Source organism: Polistes fuscatus, unplaced genomic scaffold (assembly GCF_010416935.1).
Source record: "Polistes fuscatus isolate 324 unplaced genomic scaffold, CU_Pfus_HIC Scaffold4, whole genome shotgun sequence".
Taxonomy (NCBI): Eukaryota; Metazoa; Arthropoda; class Insecta; order Hymenoptera; family Vespidae; genus Polistes; species Polistes fuscatus.
Genome location: NW_025113118.1, coordinates 13,567,847 through 13,593,544, shown reverse-complemented (window position 1 = coordinate 13,593,544; position 25,698 = coordinate 13,567,847). Strand labels below are relative to the sequence as shown.

The 25,698-nt window shown below is 30.7% G+C and overlaps 6 protein-coding genes across 10 annotated transcripts; 3 read left to right on the top strand and 3 right to left on the bottom strand.

Annotated features, from left to right (window-relative positions):
• Positions 1–464: 464 nt before the first annotated feature.
• Positions 465–3,457, bottom strand: LOC122521171 (cell division cycle protein 123 homolog). The gene is made up of 7 exons (XM_043641671.1): positions 2,572–3,457; positions 2,397–2,501; positions 2,062–2,284; positions 1,853–1,975; positions 1,439–1,701; positions 954–1,153; positions 465–838 (listed from the first exon to the last, which is right to left on the bottom strand). The coding sequence occupies exons 1-6, from the start codon at positions 2,773–2,775 to the stop codon at positions 1,088–1,090; spliced, it is 984 nt and encodes a 327-aa protein (XP_043497606.1). The 5' UTR covers positions 2,776–3,457; the 3' UTR covers positions 465–838; positions 954–1,087.
• LOC122521170 lies at positions 3,323–5,718 on the top strand. The gene is made up of 5 exons (XM_043641670.1): positions 3,323–3,364; positions 3,480–3,596; positions 3,678–3,889; positions 3,959–4,205; positions 4,303–5,718. Exons 2-5 carry the CDS (start codon positions 3,500–3,502, stop codon positions 4,770–4,772), a joined length of 1,026 nt encoding a protein of 341 aa, XP_043497605.1. The 5' UTR covers positions 3,323–3,364; positions 3,480–3,499; the 3' UTR covers positions 4,773–5,718.
• Positions 5,719–5,874: 156 nt separating this feature from the next.
• Positions 5,875–10,408, bottom strand: LOC122521167 (acylamino-acid-releasing enzyme-like). Of its 3 annotated transcripts, none has more exons than XM_043641663.1 (15): positions 10,257–10,408; positions 9,984–10,030; positions 9,601–9,818; positions 9,319–9,482; positions 9,081–9,229; positions 8,744–9,008; positions 8,517–8,665; positions 8,269–8,437; positions 7,457–7,711; positions 7,205–7,342; positions 6,910–7,130; positions 6,738–6,817; positions 6,630–6,677; positions 6,202–6,417; positions 5,875–6,023 (listed from the first exon to the last, which is right to left on the bottom strand). In XM_043641663.1, exons 2-15 carry the CDS (start codon positions 9,999–10,001, stop codon positions 5,882–5,884), a joined length of 2,232 nt encoding a protein of 743 aa, XP_043497598.1. In that variant the 5' UTR covers positions 10,002–10,030; positions 10,257–10,408; the 3' UTR covers positions 5,875–5,881. The 3 variants fall into 3 exon arrangements, with proteins under 3 accessions (XP_043497598.1, XP_043497599.1, XP_043497600.1); XM_043641664.1 differs by having other exon boundaries at positions 10,262–10,408; XM_043641665.1 differs by lacking the exon at positions 6,630–6,677.
• A 162-nt stretch (positions 10,409–10,570) lies between these two features.
• Positions 10,571–12,179, top strand: LOC122521173 (DNA primase large subunit-like). The gene is made up of 6 exons (XM_043641673.1): positions 10,571–10,598; positions 10,775–10,928; positions 10,998–11,335; positions 11,448–11,675; positions 11,752–11,889; positions 12,093–12,179. Exons 2-6 carry the CDS (start codon positions 10,778–10,780, stop codon positions 12,096–12,098), a joined length of 861 nt encoding a protein of 286 aa, XP_043497608.1. The 5' UTR covers positions 10,571–10,598; positions 10,775–10,777; the 3' UTR covers positions 12,099–12,179.
• A 156-nt stretch (positions 12,180–12,335) lies between these two features.
• Positions 12,336–16,465, bottom strand: LOC122521169 (L-threonine 3-dehydrogenase, mitochondrial). Of its 3 annotated transcripts, none has more exons than XM_043641668.1 (6): positions 15,481–16,465; positions 15,054–15,317; positions 14,237–14,497; positions 13,532–13,798; positions 13,106–13,314; positions 12,336–12,395 (listed from the first exon to the last, which is right to left on the bottom strand). In XM_043641668.1, the coding sequence occupies exons 1-5, from the start codon at positions 15,614–15,616 to the stop codon at positions 13,154–13,156; spliced, it is 1,089 nt and encodes a 362-aa protein (XP_043497603.1). In that variant the 5' UTR covers positions 15,617–16,465; the 3' UTR covers positions 12,336–12,395; positions 13,106–13,153. The 3 variants fall into 3 exon arrangements, with proteins under 3 accessions (XP_043497603.1, XP_043497602.1, XP_043497601.1); XM_043641667.1 differs by lacking the exon at positions 12,336–12,395 and adding an exon at positions 12,915–12,982; XM_043641666.1 differs by lacking the exon at positions 12,336–12,395 and having other exon boundaries at positions 13,030–13,314.
• On the top strand, positions 12,921–25,011 carry LOC122521165 (protein artichoke-like). The gene is made up of 10 exons (XM_043641661.1): positions 12,921–12,959; positions 18,747–18,972; positions 19,054–20,224; positions 20,301–21,007; positions 21,543–21,867; positions 22,142–22,408; positions 22,705–23,065; positions 23,137–23,869; positions 23,944–24,329; positions 24,436–25,011. Exons 2-10 carry the CDS (start codon positions 18,803–18,805, stop codon positions 24,984–24,986), a joined length of 4,671 nt encoding a protein of 1,556 aa, XP_043497596.1. The 5' UTR covers positions 12,921–12,959; positions 18,747–18,802; the 3' UTR covers positions 24,987–25,011.
• Positions 25,012–25,698: the final 687 nt, after the last annotated feature.

Below are 25,698 nucleotides of genomic sequence, written 5' to 3'. Positions count from 1 at the left end.
TGGTCCATTTCGAAATAGTTATATCTCGAAAGAGAATATCAATTAATTAGTTTTCTTAATTTATCCTTCGAAAAGAGAGTATTAAAAATGAAGAGAGAATGTTACGAAAGCACACAGCATACGCGCGCGCACACACATCATATACATACATAACACACACACATACACACACACAACACAGAGAACACACTCCATGGATGTGACTGTACAACGTGAAATAACGAAGAAATTTGACCGGCGGTACATACATATATCGAGGATCTGTTTTCAAACTTGAGTCTAGAAGGTTGCATATTGTACATAAACAAGACATATTTTCTATATAAGGGACGTCGCTCGGTAAAGCCGACGGCTCGAAAAATATTGCAATATTATGATAATTCTTTCAAGCGATAGGATAGCGTTTAATCGTTTTATGTAATGTAATGATAGAAGAGGGTCTGACAGAATAAAAATGGAAGTTCTGTATTTAAAAAACATCCTTTTCTGTGTTTATTCATTTATATGTTCGTGACGTCGTCTTCTCCTTCATAGATAAACAAATTGACGAATTATTTTTTATAAACCAAGGATATATAAATGCAACAGCTAAGTTTGTACGGTCGACTAAAATTCTATCGACAAAAAATAAATCGTCTAACGAAGCCTCCATCAAACCTTCGAAACACCGTTTTTTTAAAACGGCGTGTATTATGCTTCAAACTTTTCGTTTTCTTGGAAACGATTGAGTATTGGGTCTTACTACTTGCACATTGCATAATCCACAGTGCATCCTAATGGACTTCTACAACTGTGTAAAATTTTAAACAAATCGACGTTGACAAGGTTGTATGGAACCCTAGTAAAAAATTTATCTAATTAATATAGGTACCTATACGTGTTATTATCCTTAAGAAGTAAATTATCCTTTGGATCTTAAACTATCTATTATTATTTATAAAAATTTGTCTTACATAAGAAAGAAAGGAAGTTTTTTTAATGAGTTTCAACAGGTGAATGATCATAAAGTTATTAGTAATACAAAAGCATATTATGTTTTATAAACAAGATAAATAGTTATTTTAGTTCAATTGTATTGTATATACATTTAAGTACTTTTTTCACCATCTATCATTTCATCTTGATCTTGATCTTGATTTTGTTTTTCTATTTCCTGTAAAAAAAAAAAGAGAGAAAAAGAAAAATGGAAATTATGTTTAATCAAACACAAGAAACAACTACAATATCAAATGATATAAATATACATTATTGAATAATTTATATCCTTAAGCTTTTGACTAGAGTGCACTTAGAATCAAAACGTGACAATAGTGCTTTATTCGCTATAGGTAACTAGTTCACATCGGACACCTATAGACACTATTGACAGTTAAATTATATATATATATATATAATATAGTTCTATAATTAATTATAGAACTATACAAATGTTATTTACCTTTTGAATAGCACTTGTTAAATTAAACTCATTATTAAACGTTTGGAAATATTCATTGATTTCTCGCGGAGCGCAGAAATGTTTCGTCTGTGTCGGTTGAATACCAATATCTTCAGCAATGAATCTAAATTCAGGTTTATCGCTAATACAATTTTCTAATTCTTCATAAGTGAAAAGAGTTCCTTTCGTAGTAAATTCATTAACAGGACCAAAATCTACTATTCTTATATTCTTATTCTCACTGCGTATTACATCAAATGAATCTGTGAATAATTTTATAGAAAATTGTTTAAAAAAAGGAAAAAGAAAAAAAGAACAAATGCATTATATAAAATCTAAATGATTGTAAAATATATGTACATCATTTATGCATGCCAGGAAAAGATACATATATTAATAGGCACATTAACTCACAGCTAATCAATGAAAAATTTCCTTTAATCTTTTCCGTGAATAACTTTTCAATATCAGCTTTTATATTGTACTTTTCTGACTCATTATAGGTATAATATTGCGACATATCTCTCTGGCTAATTCCTGTAAGTATTAAAATTAGTTATATATTTAAAAAGTGCTCAAAAACAATGAGACAAGCGCATAATAATTTAAGCAATAATATTTACCAATAAGTTCATCATCTATGACGAAACATCGATATTCTGCGCAAGGATTTATATCCCGCCATTGTTTCAATACCAAGCATGGTCTAGGATAATCTTCTCTATCTGACCAACGTTTAAGAACGCTTAAATCATTTGCTATTCTGTCTGAACTCTTCAATAGTAAATATACTTCTTCTAAAGTCTTACACTGTAGACTCTTTGTTGGTGCTACCCATGTTGCATCCTTAGAAAAATTATATGATACAACTTAAATAATGAATTTGCATATTATCTATATTGAAAAACAATATGATAGTGAAATATAATGAAAATTAATAATACGATATTCTTCTTACCGAAGGTGAGCTCCAGTTACTTTTAATAAATACAGACCCATATTCATCAATTACATCTTGTATGCTTTTACTAAATTCTGGAAAGGATGGCTGATACTCCGAATCCTATAAATGACAATATAAATATTTATTATACTTAGAAAAAAAATTAAATAACAAGAAAACATATAAATACCTTATCATTTTGTAAAGAAGAATCATTCCATTCATTATCGGACGAGCTATGTTTTATAGCTTCCAAAGGTAATAAAAATATGTCGTACTGTAAGTATTTCAGAACATCATCAGGAATTGGTATAACAGTAGCTACTAATGAGCATTTTTTAAATTGCTTATACCAGGAACAGAATGAGAATTCTGGTTGAAAATTATTAATCATATTTTATAACAACAAAGAATTGTTAAACTATAAAATTAATCGCAGTCAATTATTAATAAAATACAATATCTATTGTACTATAGTATTAATTATAAAGAATAAATTTAATTTTTAATTAGATTGTTTTCATCAAGTTGTATTTATAACCTTAATACATAGCAATGCGAAATGAACTAGACGTTAATCGTGAATATTAAAGTGCCAACCTAACATGTGATCTTCTATGTACTTCTGTATTCTTTGATATTAATAAGAACACATTTGAAAAACAAAAAGAATCTAAATCGTAATACTATAGTTTTGAAAAAAAAAGTATCAACTGCCCTTTATGACTACCTACACTTCTTCCCCAAAATCTTCGGAAGAACTCGGGCTGTTTCGTAATTGTTCGTAATAGTTACCTGAAACAAATACAAGCATCTTATGGTTTATCGGAAAACTATATAGATATTTATACATTTTATATTAAAAATTTATTGTTCAAAAATAAGTCTTTATACTAAAATAAATGATATTATTGTTTTCCGTTAATAATGGTATTATTTTTATAAAATAATGTAAAGTCAAATGTGAAATATATTAGGTGAAGGTAATCTCAGTTGGTAGCCAATGCTACTAGTGAAACTCTTTTATTACATTTTATAATATAAAAATTAGTAGTATTAATTTATTACTTTTTGCAATTGGATTTTGTTTAATTATAGTTTATGACCGTTAATACAAAATGGACCAAGATGTTATAAGATTGATATACTTTATAATTTTTACTACATTTTTAAACAATTTAGGATTATCTTTACAACATTCTAAATATACCAAATGTAAGTTATTATATATATTGGTAAATTTAACCTAATAAAATTAATTATATACTTTTAATGTCACTTTTTCGACATTTATAGATGATATAAAAAATGAGGAAGATTGTCATATTGGATCAAATAAACATAATAAAGATTTAGCAGTCGTAATTAATATTACAGTTGATCATCAATCAAATGCTGATACATATTGTAAATTTGTTATTAAAACTAACAAAGAAGATGGTTTGTTTGGTGTGATACAAAAAATGACATTCAGGCGTAATAAGACACAGTGTTTAGATTACGTACAGGTGAACAAATTTGTAAAAAAAATTCATCCGATTGATTCGTTAGCTTAAATATATAAATATATATTTTAGTTCGAAAGGAGCGACTTGCAAAAAACACAAAAATTTTGTGGAAATTATGATCGCAGCAGAACTAAATATTATCCAGTCCCTGAAACAGAAAATAGTACTTATGAATTTGCATCATTTTTTTCTGGAAGCACTTATGCAGAATTTGACACTAAAGGCAAGTTAGAAACCACAGTATTTATTTCCAAAGAGAAACACTTGCTTACGGAAGAAGTTCTTTCTCTCACCATTGTTTATACGCCGTATAAAAGTAAGTTTTAAATATATCTGATGCATTAAGCACGACAATATACCGTTAGAGTATACGAATAAAATAAATATATATTTTTTCACAATTTTATTTATAGGATGCAAGGAAAACTTAAATACTAACTATACAAAAATAAAGTTTGAATCATGTATTTTACATAATTACTTTTGCGATGGATATCAAAATTGCGTACCAAATATTTGTCAAGACGAAGTCAATTGTACAACTAGTATTGACGTCTTCACCCACAGCACTGGAACGAAAATAACAATGGGTGCTGTGACGACACTAGTTGTGTGTACAATTATTTTTGGTGTGTGCGTATGGGCATGTAAAAAAAAAGATATGATCTTTTGGTCTTTGGATTGTTCTGGTCCAAGCGCACGCTCATCGGATAGATTAGCTAGATCAGGTGTACAAGAGTCTGAACCTACTATTAACCGTCGAGTTCCAACAGCTCCAATGTTAGAAGTTGTTGTACCACCTCCTGTCATAGATAAAGATCTTCCACCTAGCTATGATTCCTTATTTCCAGAACAAAATAATTCTACTGTGCAGCAAATGTAAGTTATTAATGATAATCCTTTTTTGTATCAAATTTTTACAGTCTATTACCTAATGTTTTAATTAGGTGATGCTGTTTTTTTTTAACTATGTATATTTACAAGTATATAGGGAAATAAAACCAGGAATAAGTCTTGTAGAATCCAAGGTTTAATCTTAGGATTAAAATTAGTCGTAAATAATGGAGTACAAATCTCTGCCTAATTCGGTTCATTTTTTCATTTTTTTTCTATATGAGTATCAAAGTTAATAACTTTATAATGCATTTTTTTTACAACAATCAACTTTTACAACATATTTCTAATATGGTGTATACACATGATTATATTCATAACTTTTATTTTTTATTAAATAAATTTTTTATTAAGTATGCTTTGTATTTTTTATTAAGAAGGTGCATTTTCTAAACAGTTTCAATTATAGTGATTAATTAGATAGTTAATATGAAAATCAGTTTTATACTTTATATTTTGATACGTTATAGAATTCATAAAATATAATAAAGTATTACTTCTTTTAAACAATTTTGTATAAAAATCTTGAAACATACAATCTTTAGATATGATATAACTTACATTAATTTAAATAACTTTAGAAAAAACATTTATATTGACATTTGTAATATATAAATAATTCTAACATATTTTTTTATACTTTTGAGCTAGCCATGACATTTGTCTCAATATTATATTGGTTATTATATCAGTATTTAATACAAACATTACACCATAAATATAGTTTATTTCAATGTTATCGTATTATTTTATTATTATTTATTTTGCGATCAACGATTAATAAAAGTATCGAAAGAGTAAGCGTTACAAAAATATAATCTGTATCGATAATATAGGCCTTAATATGCAAACGTGTATATGCGTATGCGTGTAAACAATTTGCAATGTATTTGTATAATGAAATTTTGTAAATATATATCCTTATATATAAGGTAGAATGACACGAGTATTGAACATTTAGAGAAACAATTTACAATATTATTTTTTCCGTATTTTGTTTATTATCAGAAAAATAATTAATAAAAATTCTTCTTCTTGTACAAAAATGTTTGTTATTATATATTATTATAGATTATCCTTTCTTTTTCTTCTTTTCTATCATTTCAATGATGCCGGTAAGACAGAATTATCTTCTTTATCAATACTATTGTGTTCCATTAACCATAAACAAAGATTAATAACAGAATCCATCTCAGCAGTACCTGATCCCAACTGATGATTGTCCTCATATACAAGCATTCTGGTAATTGAAAAACATAAATTATATCCAATATATTCTATAGGCTTAGCGAACAAATTTGTATTTTCAAGTCACTGTTCTGACATGAGATCCGAAACTTTCCATGAATATCTATATATATTATTATAGCAGAGTCCTGATATATGATATATTATTTGACTTAATTATATTTACTTACTTTGTTTTCACTTTATTAGCTTTAAGATGATTATACCACAGTTTTCCTTGCGAAGATGGAACTCTTAGATCATTTGTGCCAATACATATAAGAGTAGGAGCCTTAACTCTATCGACAAGAATAATAGGTGAAGAATTATACATTTTTACAAACATTTCCATGACTCCTACAGTTGACGGTACAACTGGATCATACATATTTATCACAGCTTTGCACCTAAATAAAGATTTTTATAGTATAAACATAATAAAATATATATATGTATATATTTGCACATATTATATATGTATATATATATATATAACATGTAAATATATACATATATATGCAACGCCATATTAAATATTACGTTCAATAATACTGCATTTCAGTCTACCATTAATTATATTATGGACTTTTATAATATTTTAGTTAACAATTAAGCTTACACATTATGCTGATATGCAAGTATCTCTTCCACAGTTAAAGTATTGCGACTGAAATACAAATTGGACGATTAACAATAAATAATATTGATAATGGAATAATATTTATACCAGTCTGGGATATCCGAAATGGTGTACATAGCAGCAATGTCAATTACTGGATTTCTAGCAACAGCGACTTTATATAGCTCCTGAAATATATGTGTGTGTGTGTGTTTATAATAATTATTATATTATATTACATATTTGACTGTTATAAATGTTTAATAACTTTGTTTCTTACTGGATATTGAGCAGTTAAATGTGCTACTAAAAATCCACCATGAGAACCACCACAAACACCCACATGTGAAGGGCTGAGCCATGGGTACTTATTTAAAGCTTCTTTAGTGGCAGTAACGCAATCTTTTACATCTACATCGCCAACTTTTCCTTGCAGAAATTCTACATTTTTCGCACCCATTCCAGTAGAGCCACGAAAATTAACTTGTAACACTGCCATACCTTGATTTTGTATGTAATATTAATATAAAATACTAAAAAAGAAGATAAATATAAAAGAAAAGCATAGTGCTTACCCATGAGGGCAAGCAAAGAATAATCAAAGGAGAAAGCATTAACAAAATTAGAATGTGGACCTCCATGTGGTACTACTATTAACGGTATTGATTTATCTTTTCCACCTTTTGGCCCAAAATACGTAAAATTAAATGTTTCTGTAATAATATATTTAAAGATATTATAATTGAAGGGAGAAACTAATAATACACATACTTAAATATAATTATGTAAATCATATACTCGCTTGTATGTACAATCATAATACTTACTAATATCATCATCATTATCATACTCATAAATTGTATGTTCATACATAAGTGATTCGAAGCCATCGATCTTTTGCGAATCAGTGATATTGACTCTAGTAATATTTCCATTCTTCAACTGTGTGGGATCAAGACGTCCTACATAAAGTGTCGGTGGTTTTAAAAGAGACGTTTGTACAAATGCAATTATATCATCTTTTACATCTAAGATGGTGAGAGAACTTTCGTCATTTTGTATCTCAATCATATTTTTGTCTTCTGTATAAAACATATCTAATTAGTATTATCAAAAGAGTAAATACATTCTCTTAGAATATACAGGGTGTTTCAAAATTTAAGTATAACTTCAAGGGTGGTTTTATTGTACTAAAATAAGAAATAAATTCATATCCTCGATATCACAATTTGTGTTCGAATTACAACAATTTTTGTATTATACATGTTGTTACATGAATTTTATAGAAACTATTCAAAGTGACTAATTTTGGCTTCAATGGAAACTTCCAAACATCTTATCATATATTTTTTTACTCGTTTAAAAATTTCGCGTGTTGTTTAAATTTGCTGAAGATTGTTATGAATACGGTGACGTACATGAGATAAAAAGCTTACTTGTATAAAGAGTTGAAGCAAGCAATTAGTAAAGTTATACGAATTATTGGAAAATAAAAACAGCTATAATTCGGAAATAATATCGGGCATATATAATTATACAAATTTTTGTTGTTATTTTAGAAAGCATACTGAAAACACTCCTGAAGTTATGCCCATATATATATTGAAACATGTATATTAATAAATATGGTATCTCTTACTCATATCAATTACATAAGATCGTATATTTGTTCGCTGAGCAGTACTGTAAAACAAATATCGACCATCTTTGCTCCAACAACGTTGTGGTAATCGACCATATATTCCATAAAATAATTTTTCATTGTGAATAGTTTTAACAGAGTCAATAATATCAGTAATTATAATAGGCTTAAATAAAAAAAGAAAAAATACATTTTACAAAAAAATCATGTCTATGTTTTATACAAAAATAAAAGATATGACTTACTTCCTTTTGAGTGCATTCAAGGTCGAGATACATAAGCCTATGAGCATTATGATGCGGTCCACTAGCACTTCTTTCTAACCAGACAAGATATTTTCCATCTGGACTAATTTTAGGTGCTCTTACTGCACACCCATCTTTGGTTAATAGACCTGAACAATTCAATATACTTAAATGTCTCTTAAATAATTATAATTACGTTGAAGATTGTGAAAATATAGATTTCTTACGAAATTCCACGTTATTCAAAGAAAAAATCCATGATTTTCTATTCGTGCACGCAACAAGCCCTAAATGTCTTGGTTCGTGTATCCAAACAACACCTATTATACTTTTAGAATCTTTCATCCACAGCAACTGTCCTGGAGAATATTGATCTGGTATTTCTGATAGTATTGTTATTGAGTCTGTCTTTATATCAAGTACTACAGCAACAGGATGGTGTTTGTTTACTAATTGTTCTCCCCAATCAGGTTTATAAATATACTCATTACCCTATGAAAATGATTATTTTGAAAATAATATCAATAGTTTGGAAATAATTTGAAATACATTAACGTGTCTTACAGGTATTATTTCTTCTTTCTCCTTTTTTTCTTTATTTTTCTTATCCAAAGACTTTTGTTTATAAAATGCTTCAGATTTTGGTAACTTTTTCTCTGCAATGTATAATAATTTTGTTCTGTCCGGAGACCACTCGAAAGTACTAAATTCGGCTGTAATAATTATACAACAAATGATAAACCAAAAGTTTTGACGATAAAGATTAGAATTCTAACAAAAACTTCAAAATATTTTCTCTTACTCTCTACATAAATATCACCATGCACATCTAACGCTGCTAAATCATAGTTTTTAATCATATTTTGTTTGTTCCAAATTTCAATATACTGTTTTGTTTTATTATCAACGGTACTACTTCGTAATATAGCTTTAAATAGTCCATCTTCCGAAATAGCTGATAAAAGTCTTTAAAGAAAGAACAAAAATTACTTTATTATAACTTTGTTATAGTAAAAAAACAAAATTATACTATTAATTACTTAGTAAATTAATAAGTAGATATTATAGTAAAGATGATACGTACTCTTGTGTAATATCAATTGGAAAACTTTCCACTGCAGGTTGAAAATCTTTATTTAGAAAATGATTTTGTATAAAACGTTGATTAGTTTGTTTTTCTAGATTCTTTTGATTCCATACACTTTGTACAAATATATTTTTACTTGTAACATTAATAATTTTAGCTGAATTCAGAGTAGTATTTTTTGATAATAATTTGTAAGTATTTACAACTTTTTCTAACTGTAAAATTTAAATATATTCATTTGAGAAGATATACAAAGGATGTGAAAAAAGAGAGAAACAAAAGAGTTAAATTATTTAAATAAATTACTACAGTGTAATATATATTTCACAATTAAAGAAGAATTCAAATTAAAGTAACATTTGAAAAAGAAAAATTCTTACTCGATTAGACACTGCCATTGTATCTTCGTTGTCTTGCAGATGAGTAACTATAAAGGACAAGTTAAAAACATTATTTTAAACGGATAGATAAGCAATAGTCATAAATAACATTCACGATAACAAAAAGGTAAAGTCACCGCAACAATTTATGATATGTATTTAAATCAAGCAGATAGGTATATACATATATATATATAGAGAGAGAGAGAAATAAAAAGAGAGAAGGAGAGATTTTTATTTTATAATAAACAAAAATCCACAATCCACGGTTACCGTACGATCAAAATCTATCGGCTACAACATCCAAAATTATATGACGAAGAAAATTTGAATTTTTCTTTGTTTCGATTTATTATATTTGTTTAGATAAAGGTCGATATAAAGATGTAATAGGAAGGTACAGTTGCTGACAGTAGATGGAGCGACGATTGTCAAACTACTGTACACGAGTACGGGAGAAAGTAGCGGGAAATTTACAAGACAGTGAAAAGCGATTGTTGTGTGTTTTTATACAACAAAAATAGGTTTCTGTTGAAAAAAGTGAAAGAATATATAAGAATATTTATTTTTATACACTTAAAGCTATACACGTTTATGAATTAATATTAACATTTGGTAAGTACGCCAGTATCTATTTTATATTGATAGGTACAATGAAAGGTTAATGATCATTTGTTATCGTTAAGAATAAGTTTAAGTAGGTACATCTAAGCTGCTTAAATATATAATACATTATTATTATTATTATTATTATTGTTAGTATTATTATTAATTATTAATAATTAATACAGAAAATGGATTTTGCTTTTAAACATTGTACCGTTACAAATGAAATAAAAACTTTGAAGACACTTTATCCACATGATTTGCAAGTATATGATGTTCCACCCGAAGGTGAAATATCCTTAATTGAATTTCAAGAGTTAGCTCTTGATAGATTAAAAGGTACATTTTATTATTTCTTTAAAGATATTCATTTAATAAATCAATATTTAAATATACGCATCATTTTAGTTCTTCGTATGGTTGAAAATATTTCCCTACGAACTGATCTTAAGACAATAGAAGCACGTAGAGATAGTTTGAGAGATAGTTTGAAAAAGGATGGTCTTAAATATTATGCAAATCTAATTTGTGGAACTGGTTGTAAGTCCGATGCAGAATTCGATCTTCAAGCCAGAAAAAAGGATAATATATCGCATCATATTCTGAGTCTAGCGTATTGCAAAGACAAAGATCAAGCAAAATGGTTCATGAATCAAGAGGTAGAATTATTCAAAATGAGATTTTCATCTTTGGATAAAGAAGGCGTTGATCAGTTTTTAACTATACATAAGCTCAACTGCAAACACGTACGTTTATTTTTTCAAACATTGTCAATGCTGTCAACAGTATAAATATTTTCATATTTATTTATTTATATATACATAATATACAAATAATATGCTAAGGTTTTTTATATAGATATCCTATGAAGAAAAAGAAAAAATTCGAGAAGAGCTTCAAATGTCTACCTTCAAAATTACAAATATAGATACAGTAGATTTTTATAAAGTACCATTTCAGAAAGTAATTGATCTTGTTAGAACGCGTAAAGTATATCTCGAAGATGGAATGGCATATGTACCACGAAATGATCTGATTTCATTGTGTATTTCATACTTTAGGCAAAAACTAATCACAGGAATAGAAGTATGACTTTTTCTTAACTTTCCAAATTTTAACATTAATTGTATTCATTATCTTTGTCTATTTCTTGATCATTTAGGATGCAAAAATGAATCTTTTAAATGCCTCTGACGATGAAAGATTGATAAGTTTTATTAATGGCCTACCTGGCACATTCTCTGGAATGGCTCGAGTAGTTTGGTCAACCACAAATACTCCAATTGAAAAACTAGAGAAAGTAAGTAATTGAAAATATATTAACAATGAATATACGTATATTCAAATTTTTTGGATTTTATTATTTTATTTAATATTTGATTTACTCATTATAGTTATCAAAAACATCTTATCCATTATGTATGAGATCTCTTCACGAAGCATTACGTGTTAATCACCACTTAAAGAATTCTGGACGTATTCAATATGGTTTATTTCTTAAAGGAATAGGTGTTTCTTTAGAAGATGCATTACAATTTTGGAGGGAAGCTTTTTCCCAAAAAATAGATTCAGATAAATTTGAAAAGCAATATGCGTACAGTATCAGGCACATATATGGTAAAGAGGGAAAACAAACAAATTATACACCTCTTGGTTGTAATAAAATTATAAGTAATTCTGTTGGTCCTGGAGAATATCATGGTTGCCCATTTAGACATATGGATCAGAATTCATTAAAGCAAAAATTATCTACTCATGGCATCCTTGATTCAGGTATTATTTATTTACTTATTTATTTATAGAATTCTGAAAAAAAAAATATTTAAAGATGTTAAATTAATAAAAAGTTATTAATACAGATATAAAAGAGATAGCCGAATTAGCAAAAGAGGGACATTATTCGTTGGCGTGTACAAGACATTTTCAATCATTACATAAGCAATTACCAGAACAACCGATTGTCCACCCAAATGGATACTTTGCAGAAAGTCGTAAAGTAGCAAATAAAGCTAACGAAACTACAGGTAAATGAAGATTTTATGATCTTTCAAAAATTTCTCAATAGAAATCGTAGAAATAATGGAAGGTAATATTTTGATTGCGTAGTCGATAGCGCGGATAGTTCAATGCAGTTAACAAATATAAGATCGGAAAGGTTGACGGGTACTCCGCGAAGAAGCGAGGCAGGTAATCTTACACCTTCTAGAGTCAGCGAGCAATTTTCTACACCATCTAGGAGAATAGAAAAGATACATACAACTCCTTTGAGCAGCATTAAAAAAATGAATCCATTAAATATTGAAAAGTTATTAAATGATGATGAAATTGCAGAATTAATGGATATAGACTTAGCGGATTAAGTTCATCGAGGTAAGAAGTAATATCTATTTATACTGAAACACATATGTAATAATAAGATTATTTATTATATTTTATTTTTTAGATTATGATTATTTGTGTCAAGTCTTTTATATGTCATTTGCGTTCTATAAAGAAATCATTATTTTGTTATATACCTTTTCATTTGTATTTATATAAATTTTTCGCTAATTTACGGCATACTATTATACATAGCTGTTGACTTCCTTTAAACGGTACTTTGGCAAAAAGTGTGTACTAACATCTCGTATCATTGCACTTACAAGTTTGTCTAGATCGTATTTATGTTGCCATCCCCAATCTTTTCGTGCCTCGCTATCGTCCAAAATTTGTGGCCAATTTTCCGCTAAAAATATTGAAATTATACATGCACAGATGGTAAGAGAATAAAATGATATTCGGGAAATGTTATTAACCCATTTGCATCATTAGCGTATATATGCGCACATTCGCATTGTAAATGAATAATGGTCAAAAAATAATTTCTCGAAATATTATTATATTTAGATTAAAAGGTATTTATACATAATTTCAATAAAGCGATATCCTTAGGTTCTACTAACCGATATGTTGCCGGCTATCTGGTTTATAACTAATTTGCAAATCTGGAACGTGTTTGATGATTTCGCTAAAGAGTTCCTCTGGCGTGAAACTCATAGCGGTAACGTTATACACTCGCCTTTGTAGCTTTTCATTAGGTGTGTTTAAAAATTGAAAAAGAGCTGAAAGACAATCGTCGATGTACATCATCGGTAATCGAGTGTAGGGTTCTAAATAACACTCGTATCTTTTGTTTAACAGACCTTCGTGGAAAACAGCTACTGCATAATCTGTAAATATATTTATGTATTTTGTAATATGAGAATGAAAATGAATGAATCACATTTAATAGAAGTTACAAGCTGATTATTATTATTATCATCATCATTATTTTTCTGAATATATTTTAAAATTTTAGTTTTTATAAGAAAAAGATGCGAATAACAATTGTAGAGATAAAGAAATCGTTGGTAGTACTGTAACCATCGAAGAATTGGTTGCACCATTGCGCATTTATAATCATGCCAAAGATCACGCTCTACTTATTCGTAAAAAACGTACTTATTGCGGCTCCTAATGGCAATCATTACAGATCTCTTTATTTTATACGTATCGCATGGAAGAAATCGTCTTCTCTGAAGAAAACTACTCCTCGTTGTGTCATTTGTATATGTATTATATCTATATATCTTATCTATTTTTTGTTCAAATCATCGTTGAATACGTACCAGTGGTACCGCCTCCAGGTGGATCGCTACTTATTACTCCTGGAAATCTAAGACATCGAAAATCTAAGTTAAACCTGTGATGATAATATTCTCCCAAAAGTTCGGCGTGAACTTTGCTAACACCATAAATGGTGCGAGGTCGTTGAATCGTAATGTTTGGTGTAGGATTTCTTGGTGAATCCGGCCCGAACGCACCAATCGTTGAAGGTATGAAAATCCTTAATTTGTATTGCTTGGCTAATTCAATAACATTGTGCATGCCTACAAATAAAATGCAAGGAAATATAATTGTCCGCACCTAAGAAAGACAAACTGATGGAAGGAGGAATGACGGGTATCAAAATGATAATATTTCTGTGGTGTATATGCATAATGTATAAAATTGTATTTCATTCAAAAGAGAATAAAACGAATATATTTTATTTGAATTTAGAATTGATAAATGTGCGGTATGAAAAGAAAAAACAAAAATAATCAAATTCTAAGCGGGGCCAATTTACTTTCTCTCGTGGTCTTTCTTTCGTAACCAGAACGATACGATCGTGAACGTAACGACAGATTCGCTAGTTACCACGGCATTTGATTTCACTGAATTGCAAGTCGTTAGTAGACGATGAAGATCCGTTTTTGTTTCATTTCTAGAACGTGCATAATAGACTAGATACAAACCAAGCGAGTTAGCGATATATGCATGTACATATAATTCATTGATAAGCTATCATTACGGAATACTTCAAGAAGGAAAATAAATAATTTATTAAAAAAGAAATGTCTAAAAAATGTCGAAGAAAAAAATCTTGAAATGTTTTTAAACAACCTTCGATATTGACCCTCACTGCCAAAGGAACATTCTGTTCACCCACGGCACTAAGAAGAGCACTAAAATGTATCAGCCAATCGATCCTATAGTCAACGACGATCTTTTGAAGATTTTTAAAATCAAGTATGTCTGCGAAGATGAATGGTCCATTAGCCAGATTCTCCTCCGTCGGCTTAATGATATCCGAAAGAATCACATTATCTTTTCCGTAATTCTTGCGTAGTAACTTGGCACACTCTGTACCTAGTTGTCCAAGGCCACCTGTTAGATATCGTCACTAATGTAAATAAGCAAGATAATTACTCTTCATTTTTCTATCGATACGATCAAATCTAATGTCCCGATCGAAGATCTCTCAAAGTTTTTCTCTTGTATAATTTCATAAATCGTAGATCGATGATAAATGATCGGTAAACCTTCTTACCTGTTATAAGTATCCTTGGAGAACGTTTCGTATCGCTTATGTTACGAAGAAGATTATTAGATGAAATGATTGAATTTTTCTTCGTGAAATTTTTCAAAATACAACAGGATAATTTTTTCAAATTTCTAGCAAACATATTCTTTTATCGTTTATGCGTAAACTTTTTCTTCTTTCCTTTCTTCGGCAAAAAGAAAATATCTTCTCTTTCAGTTTTGCTGTGTTTGATATTATCACGTCAAACTCACGGAACAAACAAGTCACTTGCGACTATTAGAAAAGAACTCTCCTCGTCTCGTTTTACCGATCTCTTCGAATGATCAATCTTTTCTCGTTTCTCTCCTTTCTATTCCAAGTTGATAAACAAGCAAGAAATTCTCGCATAATTATATATCTTATATTCTGCTATATCAAAAACCTGTTGGGAAAATATATGCGTTAACTCCTTGTTTTTATTCGTTTGTTCGATAAATATGCGCGCGAGGATCATTTTTTGTATTCTTTTGACTTTCTCTCTCTTTCTTATTCCCTCTCGTATACGTTTGTAATTTTTCTATCCTCTATTGTGTTGCGTTATGATTATACAAGAAATTGATTTACAACGCGAGATTTTATTTCATATTTATATTTTATATTCAAATTTGCATCCGTAGACCAGTAATAACAACTCGAGATTCACTTTGACCATCTAATATAAGATTCTTAATAAAGATTCAAATGTTTATTATAAACAATATTAGTTCTTCTTTCACTTCGATCATCTTATTTATCGGCAACTTTATCGCGAAAATCGTTGACCACCAAGTCTCCTAAATACCGCACTTATTAAGAAGTCATATAAAACATTATATGATATTCGATCATCATTTTGATCATTTATTCTCGGATATCCGTTATTAACGTGACGATAGGGCATATCAACTGACAATAACATGTGTACGTTTTTCAGCGATACGAAAATTACACCTTTGTCTGATATTTTGATGATAGGGCCTATAAACGGACAATAAAATGTGTACGATATAAATATTAGGTACATATTTTATATCTATCCATTTACAAATGATCATATCAAGATCATTGGTTTTAAACAACAACGTTTTTAAACAACAACGATGGAATAATCGTTTGAAAACAGTAATATTATTATATTCGCGTAATTAATTTTTTGTTCGTTATTCGTTTAAGGTCAGTATGCATGTATTATGCGTTTTTTTCTATGTTTAAACTTTTCTAAGACATTACATGCAAACAACGAATAGTTTCATCTCATCAAACGAGATCGTATCGATTAAAAACCAGTTATCGATCAATTTTTTGCACGTTAATAAAAACTATCGAATTTAAATGGAGATGTTTATCGAGTTTAATGTAAGTTAAAAAGAAACAATTCATTAAATCTAACGTATCGGTAACAGGATTTTTGTCGAAAAAAATCGAACAAATTTATTTGAAATACCTAAAAGATGTACTTCCCTGTCAATAGTAATAAATTTGACCGATTATTCGATCAAATTTTCAAAATTGAAACGTGGTGCTTTTCTTTAATGGTAACGAATACGTTTCTGTGCACTTTTAATATAGATGATCGAATTGTCAAAAAATTTCTATTCAAATTTTGTCGATAGTCAAAATTTGCATTGCGAAAAAAAGAACTTTGTATTAACATACTCGTCGCACGTTCATTATTATGTATCCAGAAATATCTTTTCTATGTCATCGGCAATCTTATATTGGGATCTTAGCGATTGCGTGTGTGTGCGTGTGTGTGTGTGACTAAATTTTAAATAGTACCGTATTGTTTCGAAAAAATATATAATTAAATTGAAAACACAAGTGTTGTGGATATTTTTGAAATGAAGTTGCGTTTTAATCTAATGATCGATAGAAAATATGAAATATTTCAATTAGAGAAAACGGATCAACGCATTGACGGAGAGATCCGTGAAAAAAGGGGAGAATTTCCTGGAAGCGTTCCTTCACGGTATCTGGACACGTACTTCGCAATACTCTTGTATCTCGACTACCTTCACCCACGCGTCTCAGTCATCGTTCTTCCCTCGAACTCGCTTTTACCGGGTCAGTCTGTCTTTTTTTCTGTCTTATACGCAAAAAATTAAAAAAGAAGGACGGATTCTTCGATCAAAACGTTAAGTAAACTTTTACTAAACTTTCGCTATTTTTTAGCAACGTTTAGTAATATTTTTCAAAAGAAATATTAAGTGTTTATTTCGGGGGAAACAACAAACGAATTATTCTTCTTACTTTGCATATTTATAGCAAGGATACGCGACACACAACAAAAGGTACTTATACAAATTACTTTGCTTTGTTTTTCCATTAATTACCAACAACGCGCGCTTTCCTTTTATCGGTTAATCGCGATAAATTGAAATGAAAATTTATCCGGCAAAGGATATACGCAAGGGAGAGTGATAATGAGGGAGAGAGAAAGAGAAATAAGAGCTATGTCGAAGAGAAATAAAGATAGTACAGGAAGAAGAAGAAGAAGAAGAAGAAGAACAAATCACTTTCCCTCGTAATCTCGATCGTTCGATCAACGACTTGCCTATTAGGTTGGGGAGATTATTAGGGTTTTCGATTAGAAATGGAATCACAGAATTATTGGGTGGGGTGCGTATCGTACGCGCGTATTCGGTTTGAAAATTCGAAAGAAAATAAAATAAAAGTTCAATTATTTGAGATCGTTTAAAAATAGACGTGTCATCGCGTTTACATTGCTTCATTATTTTCTATAGTGCAATAAAATTTCTTGCAAAACTTGGTAAACGAAACGAATATGCTTCTCTCTTCTCGCGAAATCGAATGTTAATTTTCTCGAATGACTTATCAAACACTATTCCATCTACGGTATTCACGTTTGACCGATTTTTCAGGCCGACCGATTGTGTTGTTATAAAATCTATGTATTATACTTGCATACATACGTACACATTGTTAAAGATATTTCACGCGATCCCTCGTTGAAATTTGAAAAAGTTTCATCCCCAAAATTGCATTTGTTTCGCGCGTGCAAAGCGGTTTACGCCTTCGTAAAAAAGAACTCTCGCGTGCGACAGCAATTATTACGGATAACGATTGTCCTAGCGGTCTTTTAGGCTTTGCGCTTACGGTACGGAGCATCAATTTAGTTGTTTGTAACCGTAACGTATATACGATCTCTCTTACGATATATATATGCATAGGTGTATGTACGCATCTCTCGAAAAATGTCTACGCGCGTATTATCGTTTGTTTGCTCCTTCCAGAAAATGCAGGACGGGACGGATATTTAACGTCGTAAACTGTGGTGTATAAGCCAGAAATGATTAGACCATTAAAATTGATTAAAAGTGCCTTCATAGTTGGCTGGTATTTGATATTATACTCGGTCGTCGATATCAACGGTCAGATCGCATCGGAGTACGGATGTCCACCGCAAGAAAGAATTCTCCCTTGCAGATGTTCCACTCGCGACACGGAAATCCAAATATGGTATAACGATAAAAGAAACATTTTCTCTATTTATTTGAACGTTTAATGATAATAATGATTATTTTGTTTTTCCATTGAAAGGTGCAGTCATAGCGAATTAGCAAAAGTCCTGGAAGGATTGAAAGCGGTTAGCCATTATGTGGATCGTCCGATAGACGAGCTGATTCTCGAGAATAATAATTTACCTAGTCTCCCGGGAAAAGCATTCGCTACTTTAAAAGTCTTACGTTTAATGTTACGAAATAATAGATTAGAAAGAGTGTCGTCCGGTTGGTTGGAAGGTTTACACGATTCCTTGTTAGAAATCTTCATCGTGGAATCCGATTTACGTTCGTTACCTATCGACAGTCTTGAAAATCTTCAAGGTCTCGAAGCCATAACTCTGCAAAGTCGAGTTATGAAAAGATTACCGAAATTTTCCGGGCTTTCAAAATTGAGATATCTTCAAATAAATTCACCCGCTTTGTTGGAATTAGCGCCGAGGAATTTTCAAGAACTTCCGAATCTCGAAGAGTTACACGTTTTTGGTAGTCCTCGTCTGGTTCGATTGGAAGCTGGCCTCTTCCGCGATTTGCCGCGTTTGGAATTGATCAATATTACGGATTGCGGTATTCATTGGATTCATCCTCGTACCATGATCGATCTTCCGGAATTGAAAGAAATATCTTTGGTCGGTAATGATATCGCCGACGCTGGAATGGTCGGTCGAGCTTGCATGGATCTTCCATTGCTTTCGGTGATACGACTCGATCGAAATCATATTAATAGGCTCGCGGAAGGTTCCTTCGTCGATCTCCCTCTATTGAATCGTCTTTATTTGTCGCGTAATCTGATAACTGAAATATTTGCCGGATCGTTTCGTCATTTACCGAAATTGAAAACTATCGATCTCAATCACAATCTGATACATCGTATACATCCGGAATTCGTTCCTCGGAGATCTCCTAACGGATTGGAAGAAATGTGGCTTATCAATAACGATCTCAGTCACATTGCCGAAATACGATCGGTTTTGGAAGCTTTGCCGAGATTAAAATTTCTCGATGTAAGTTACAATCAATTGGAAGAAATTCCATACGGTGCATTGAGAGGTCATCCTACTTTGGAAAGATTTCATTTGGATCACAATCGGTTAGGATTCTTGCAAAGGGAAACGTTTACTTCTATGCCAGCTCTACGGGAACTTCGTCTTAGAAATAATTCATTGTCAAATTTATTGGAAGCCCCATTTTGGAATTTGCCGGCGCTCAAAGTAAGATTCTTTTTCAAAATATCAATCATTTATACATTGTTTAACATTTTACCGATATACGATATGTTATTTTCAGGGATTGGATCTTTCCGAAAATTATTTTCGACACATAGAGCCACGTCTTTTAGCGAATTTACCTAATTTAAGACATTTGGATCTAAGCGGTAATTCTATAGGATTGATAGAACCAGAATCTTTCAGAGATACGCCTGCCTTGGAACACGTGAACGTTTCTGGAAACGCTTTATCCATCCTGCATCCTCTAACTTTCAGACACTTGACTAATTTATATGAACTCGATGTTGGTTGGAATCGAATGTTAGAAATTGTCCCGGGTTTGCCGAGAAACATAGAACACCTTCATATGCCTATGAATCGAATCGTTGCATTGCCATCTATCGCATCTCAAGATCTTGCACTTCCGGTCTTAAGAAAATTGGATCTCAGTGCCAACGGAATCGAAAGAATACCACCCGGTGCTCTCAACGAATTGGCCAATCTTCGTAAATTGATCTTGGGATACAATGCGCTTAGAGTCATAGAAGATGGTACCTTCGATGGTTTATCCAAATTAGAACATTTGGATTTAAGGTACAACCGATTGGTTACGTTACACGGTAGAAGTTTTAGATCGCTGAGATCTTTAATGGATTTAAATATTCGTGGAAATCGTTTGGAAGTTCTTAGACCGGATATATTTCAAGAGAACACCAGGCTGCAAAGGCTTGATTTTAGTAGAAATAATCTTGCGCAAATTCCTCATTCCACGTTCGTAAATACAAGGTAAGAAAATAGTACACAATTATTTGACGATGATGACGATGATAGAATACTTGATCTCGATCATTATTACAATCGTATTACTGTCTACAATTAATTTTGTATATCGATCGTTAGGAAAAATATTGTAATAGACGATCATCAATTGGTAACAGAGCGATAGTTCGACGTTTACTCGAACTCTCACTCGCGTTTACTTCGTTACGTCATTAGAAAATTGATCCGTAGAAAGCTCTTCGCATACTTACTTAATAATTATCTTCTCGTTCTATCATTCATTATTTAACACGCTTCGCGTATTTTCTATTTTATATGCATATTTTCATAAAATGGTATAGATTACTGTATACTACGCAAAGTGTAACTGTGCAAATGATATTAAGTATTGGCCATAGTTTTTCTAATCCGAAATAAAATGATTTTATTCGTACATACTTTTTTATACCTGTAAATATATCTAGGATTAAATAATTATTATGAAAAGTTAGTGGAAGCATTCGATATAAAGAAGAATACGTAATCGCCATGATAATTACAGGGACCTTCGGGAATTGTACGCGTCGCACAACACTTTGACCGAGTTACCCGGATCGTTGCACGGTTTAATGGCTCTCGAAATCCTCGACTTGAGCTTCAACAAACTGAACATCCTGTCACCGGAAACACTGAGCAGTCTGTCGTCTTTACTCGAACTAAGACTGGTTAGAAATCGAATAAGGGAATTACGAGAGGGTGCTTTTGATGGTTTACCAAGATTATCTATAATCGATCTCGAAAATAATGATCTTAGGGTGATCGAAAAGAATGCGATTAGAAGATTGGCTGAATTACAAGCTATAAGACTTGGAAAAAATCGTATACAGGTATTGTATATTCCAACAATTATATATTAATAGAAAATATTTATATGATTAATATACAGGGTGGAGCATATCAATCGGAATATATTTTGAAGACAAATTTAAACTACTTTAAGGGGCATATCATTTTTTTTTTTTTAATGGAACCGTGTTTTTTAATGCATTAGTAGATATCAAGATTTTTAATAAAAAATTGAAATTCTCTTCCCTGTATATACACGAAGAAGAAATATAATAATTAAATAAGCACATATATTCATATAAATTTTGTTGTCAGACAATTCCAAGAGGTGCATTCTCCGAATTACCCTTACTTCAAAGTGCGGAACTTCAAGAAAATCATATTTTAGAAATCGACAGTAAGGCTTTCATCGGCGTGCCTCATCTTCTCTTTCTAAATTTGAGCAATAATCATTTGCCGAGCTTGGAATACGCTGGTTTAGAAAGTCTTCAATCATTAGAAGTTCTAGATCTAAGTAATAATCGTTTGGCTCGAGTATCCAGCGACAGCTTGGCTGCGATGGAATGGCTAGTCGAATTAAAAGTGAGAATAAAAGTTAATATCTATCTTTAACGAACCTTTTCGAGAAAGGCTGGAGACTATTTTGTTAATACCATCAAGCGGGGAATAGTTACTTTCTCGCGAACAGTGAAATCTCTCCTTGAAGCGTGGAATAACTCGGCAATTGCTCCGTTGCGTCCCGTGAAACTAATTATTCGTTTGTATTTGTATACGCGTTCCCTTCATCTTTTAATTTTTCCTTTTTCATTATTTTTCTTTCTGCTTGTTTTCTTTTTTTTTTGGTTTTTTAATTCCTTTACTTTTACTTTTCTCTTTAGATGGATAACAATAGAATTTGCGCGATACAGGGTTCACCTTTCGACAAAATGCCAAGATTACGCGTCCTCAGCTTGAGAAGCAATCGAATGGCGTCCGTTTCGGAAAATGCATTTAAAAGATTAAGATCCAATATCGCTATTTTGGATATCGATGGAAATCCTTTATCGTGTTCTTGCGGTATGTTATGGTTGAGGGGATGGTTACAACAAGCATCGTCGGAAGGTCCGAGATGTGCCGATGGGTCTCTCTTTAAAGAAATCAGATTGTCTCGTCAAGATTGTCAACACGAAAGACTAATTGTTTCTCCCGTTCATCCTGGTTGCGAAGCTGAAATAGTTAATAACGTTACTCCTGCTTCAGGTTAGCAAATAAAATCAAATATAATTATCAGAATTGTATTTACAGATCATATTTTAATGAATTTTTGGTAGGACTGAACGGAGCTACGGAAACGGTATCACTCTGGATGAATTTAGAAAGCTCGACCACGAGACCATCCGTTTCTCATCAAAATGATTATTACGAATATTTAAATGATCATTCGAACGTGTCTACTTCCCTTCCAATAGTATCAACCGAAGCTACAATTTTTCAATCAGTTAAAATTATACAAAATTCGGAAAGTACGAAATATTTAAATACGAAGAATGCAACGAATCAAATAAAAAAAAATTCCTCTACAATACCACCTTCGCCGAGTAGTTCAGGGTTTACTTTCTTTGGCGTTCCTTTGCCTAATTTGAATTTGAATTTTTGGGGTAATACTGGTAGAAAAGCAGAAAGGAAAGAAACATCAGGAGGTAGACCTGGTAGAGGACGTTACAGAGTATTTCCACCAACCGAGCCAGAAATTCATAGGGGTGGTTTTATACCTTTACCACGAGGACAAGGTGGTTTCGTTCCTATGATTGACTTGCCTCATTTTATTTACGATCAAAGACAAATAAGGAATGATACTCCGAAAGACAATTTAGATCAGGGTACTAATTATATTCGCATACAAGAAGAACGTAATTTGAAACATTCGAATGATACCAAATCTAAATTAGAAAATAATGTTTCGAGAACTAACAAGTCTCTAACAGGCTCAAAAAGTAAAGATGAACTTTTTATCTCAAATATCGTTGGCTCTTCGAGATTTTCTAACAATTTAACTGAAAATGAGTATGTTATTATAATAATTTGATGTCACACATTCGAATGGAAGTATATAATTAGAATATTTGGTTTTTTTTTAGGCCATACTCTTCATTGAATTTGACGAAAAGTATTAAATCGTCGTTACTTTCTAACGAAACGTTACGAAAAAGAAATGATACATTTGTTCCAGCAGAACTCGATCGAGGCAATAAATTAATAATGAATATGAAAGAACGTAAAATGATTAATGATTCGCGAATGGAAATTGCAAGTAAAATTGTCTGGACGACACCAAGAACTGATTTTGGGAAAATGACATTTCCATCTAATAAAGTAATAGTAACAACAATTAATAATAATCATGAAAATTTAAATGATTTTCAAATGATGACAGATAAAAATATCTTTCGGAACACTGAGACGATGGAAGCTCAAAAAATGGAAACGACTATGACAATGATTAATCCACAAAATGAAGCTACTGGTAAGATTTATCGAAACTACACATTTAATGATTTTTTTTAATGTATTTAACTCTTTTCTTATCATCATTTCGATAAGATATGAAAGGAAATGGTTCATTTTTATAGATAATATTCGTATAGTTACAACGTACTATCCATCTACTTCTTCTTCTACGACAACAATGGTGACGACTATGACAGCCAAGACTACAACGACAAATAAATTGAAAGATAAAATTATTGGAACTTCGCAAGCGAATCGTAAGACAGAAGCATCAGCTTTGTCAACTTTTCTGGCACCAGGTGGTCAAATTTCTTCTTCCATATCAACAACTGGCTTACGTACTTTGGGTAGGCCAACTATAACAAAAGTACCATCTCCATATTTAGCTGAAACTACCGACCATAGTCGAAACCAGGATAAAGAAAATCCTATAGCTGGTGCTGTTCAAAGAAATATTGAAAATATTGAAAATACATTTTCAAACAACAAAGAAACGACTACCGTATATGATAATGTTAAAATAATCGAAGATAATCGTTTTAATTGGTACTTTCAACATTACAATGATACCAATTTAGAACCATTTATCGGAACAGTTTATAGCAATAGCATTAAAGTAAGTACTTATCGATCTTTGTTATTATTTCAATTATGTTTTGTTATATATATATAATCTAATTTGAAGTACTAAATCTATTTTTTCTCGAGCATCGTAGTTACAAATGTAAAAATATAGAAAAATTTTATTGCATAAAGTTGCATTTAATTATTTGTGTTTGTCTTTACTTTAAATAATCATAATTTGTTCGTACAATACAAATTTAGCAAAGTTCTTATTAGGTGTACAAGTATGAAACCGGAATTTAATAGTAATTCATATATTGGTATATATTTTATAAAATTTATAATAAAAAATAAAAAATAAAAAATAAAAAATAATGTATATCTTTTTTAAGAATATATGTCGAGTTTCAAATCACAACGATTCTAAAGAAGTTTTCACTTCAAAAATAACAAATAAACGACTGTACGTATATTGAACAATAATAATAGGTCATTGCATACGTAGGATCTTTCTTTGTTTTTTGCGTATTTGTTTAAAAATTTTTGTTTATTTAGACTCTACAATATTTTAAGTAAAAAATTGCATTTCCTACAAAATACAGTGTCTCTATGATGTTTATAAAGTATTTATAACCATTTGATAAATCCATTTCAGATAATTTCATAGAAAAATTCTATTTTAGTATAATCACATAATTCGTAATATCCGATTAACTTATATTATTGATTTTCAACTGGAACAAAACAACATGTAATTATGTATCAATGAATTATGTGTCAACTACAATTAGTCTTCATTTCCACATTTTTCATAGACCATT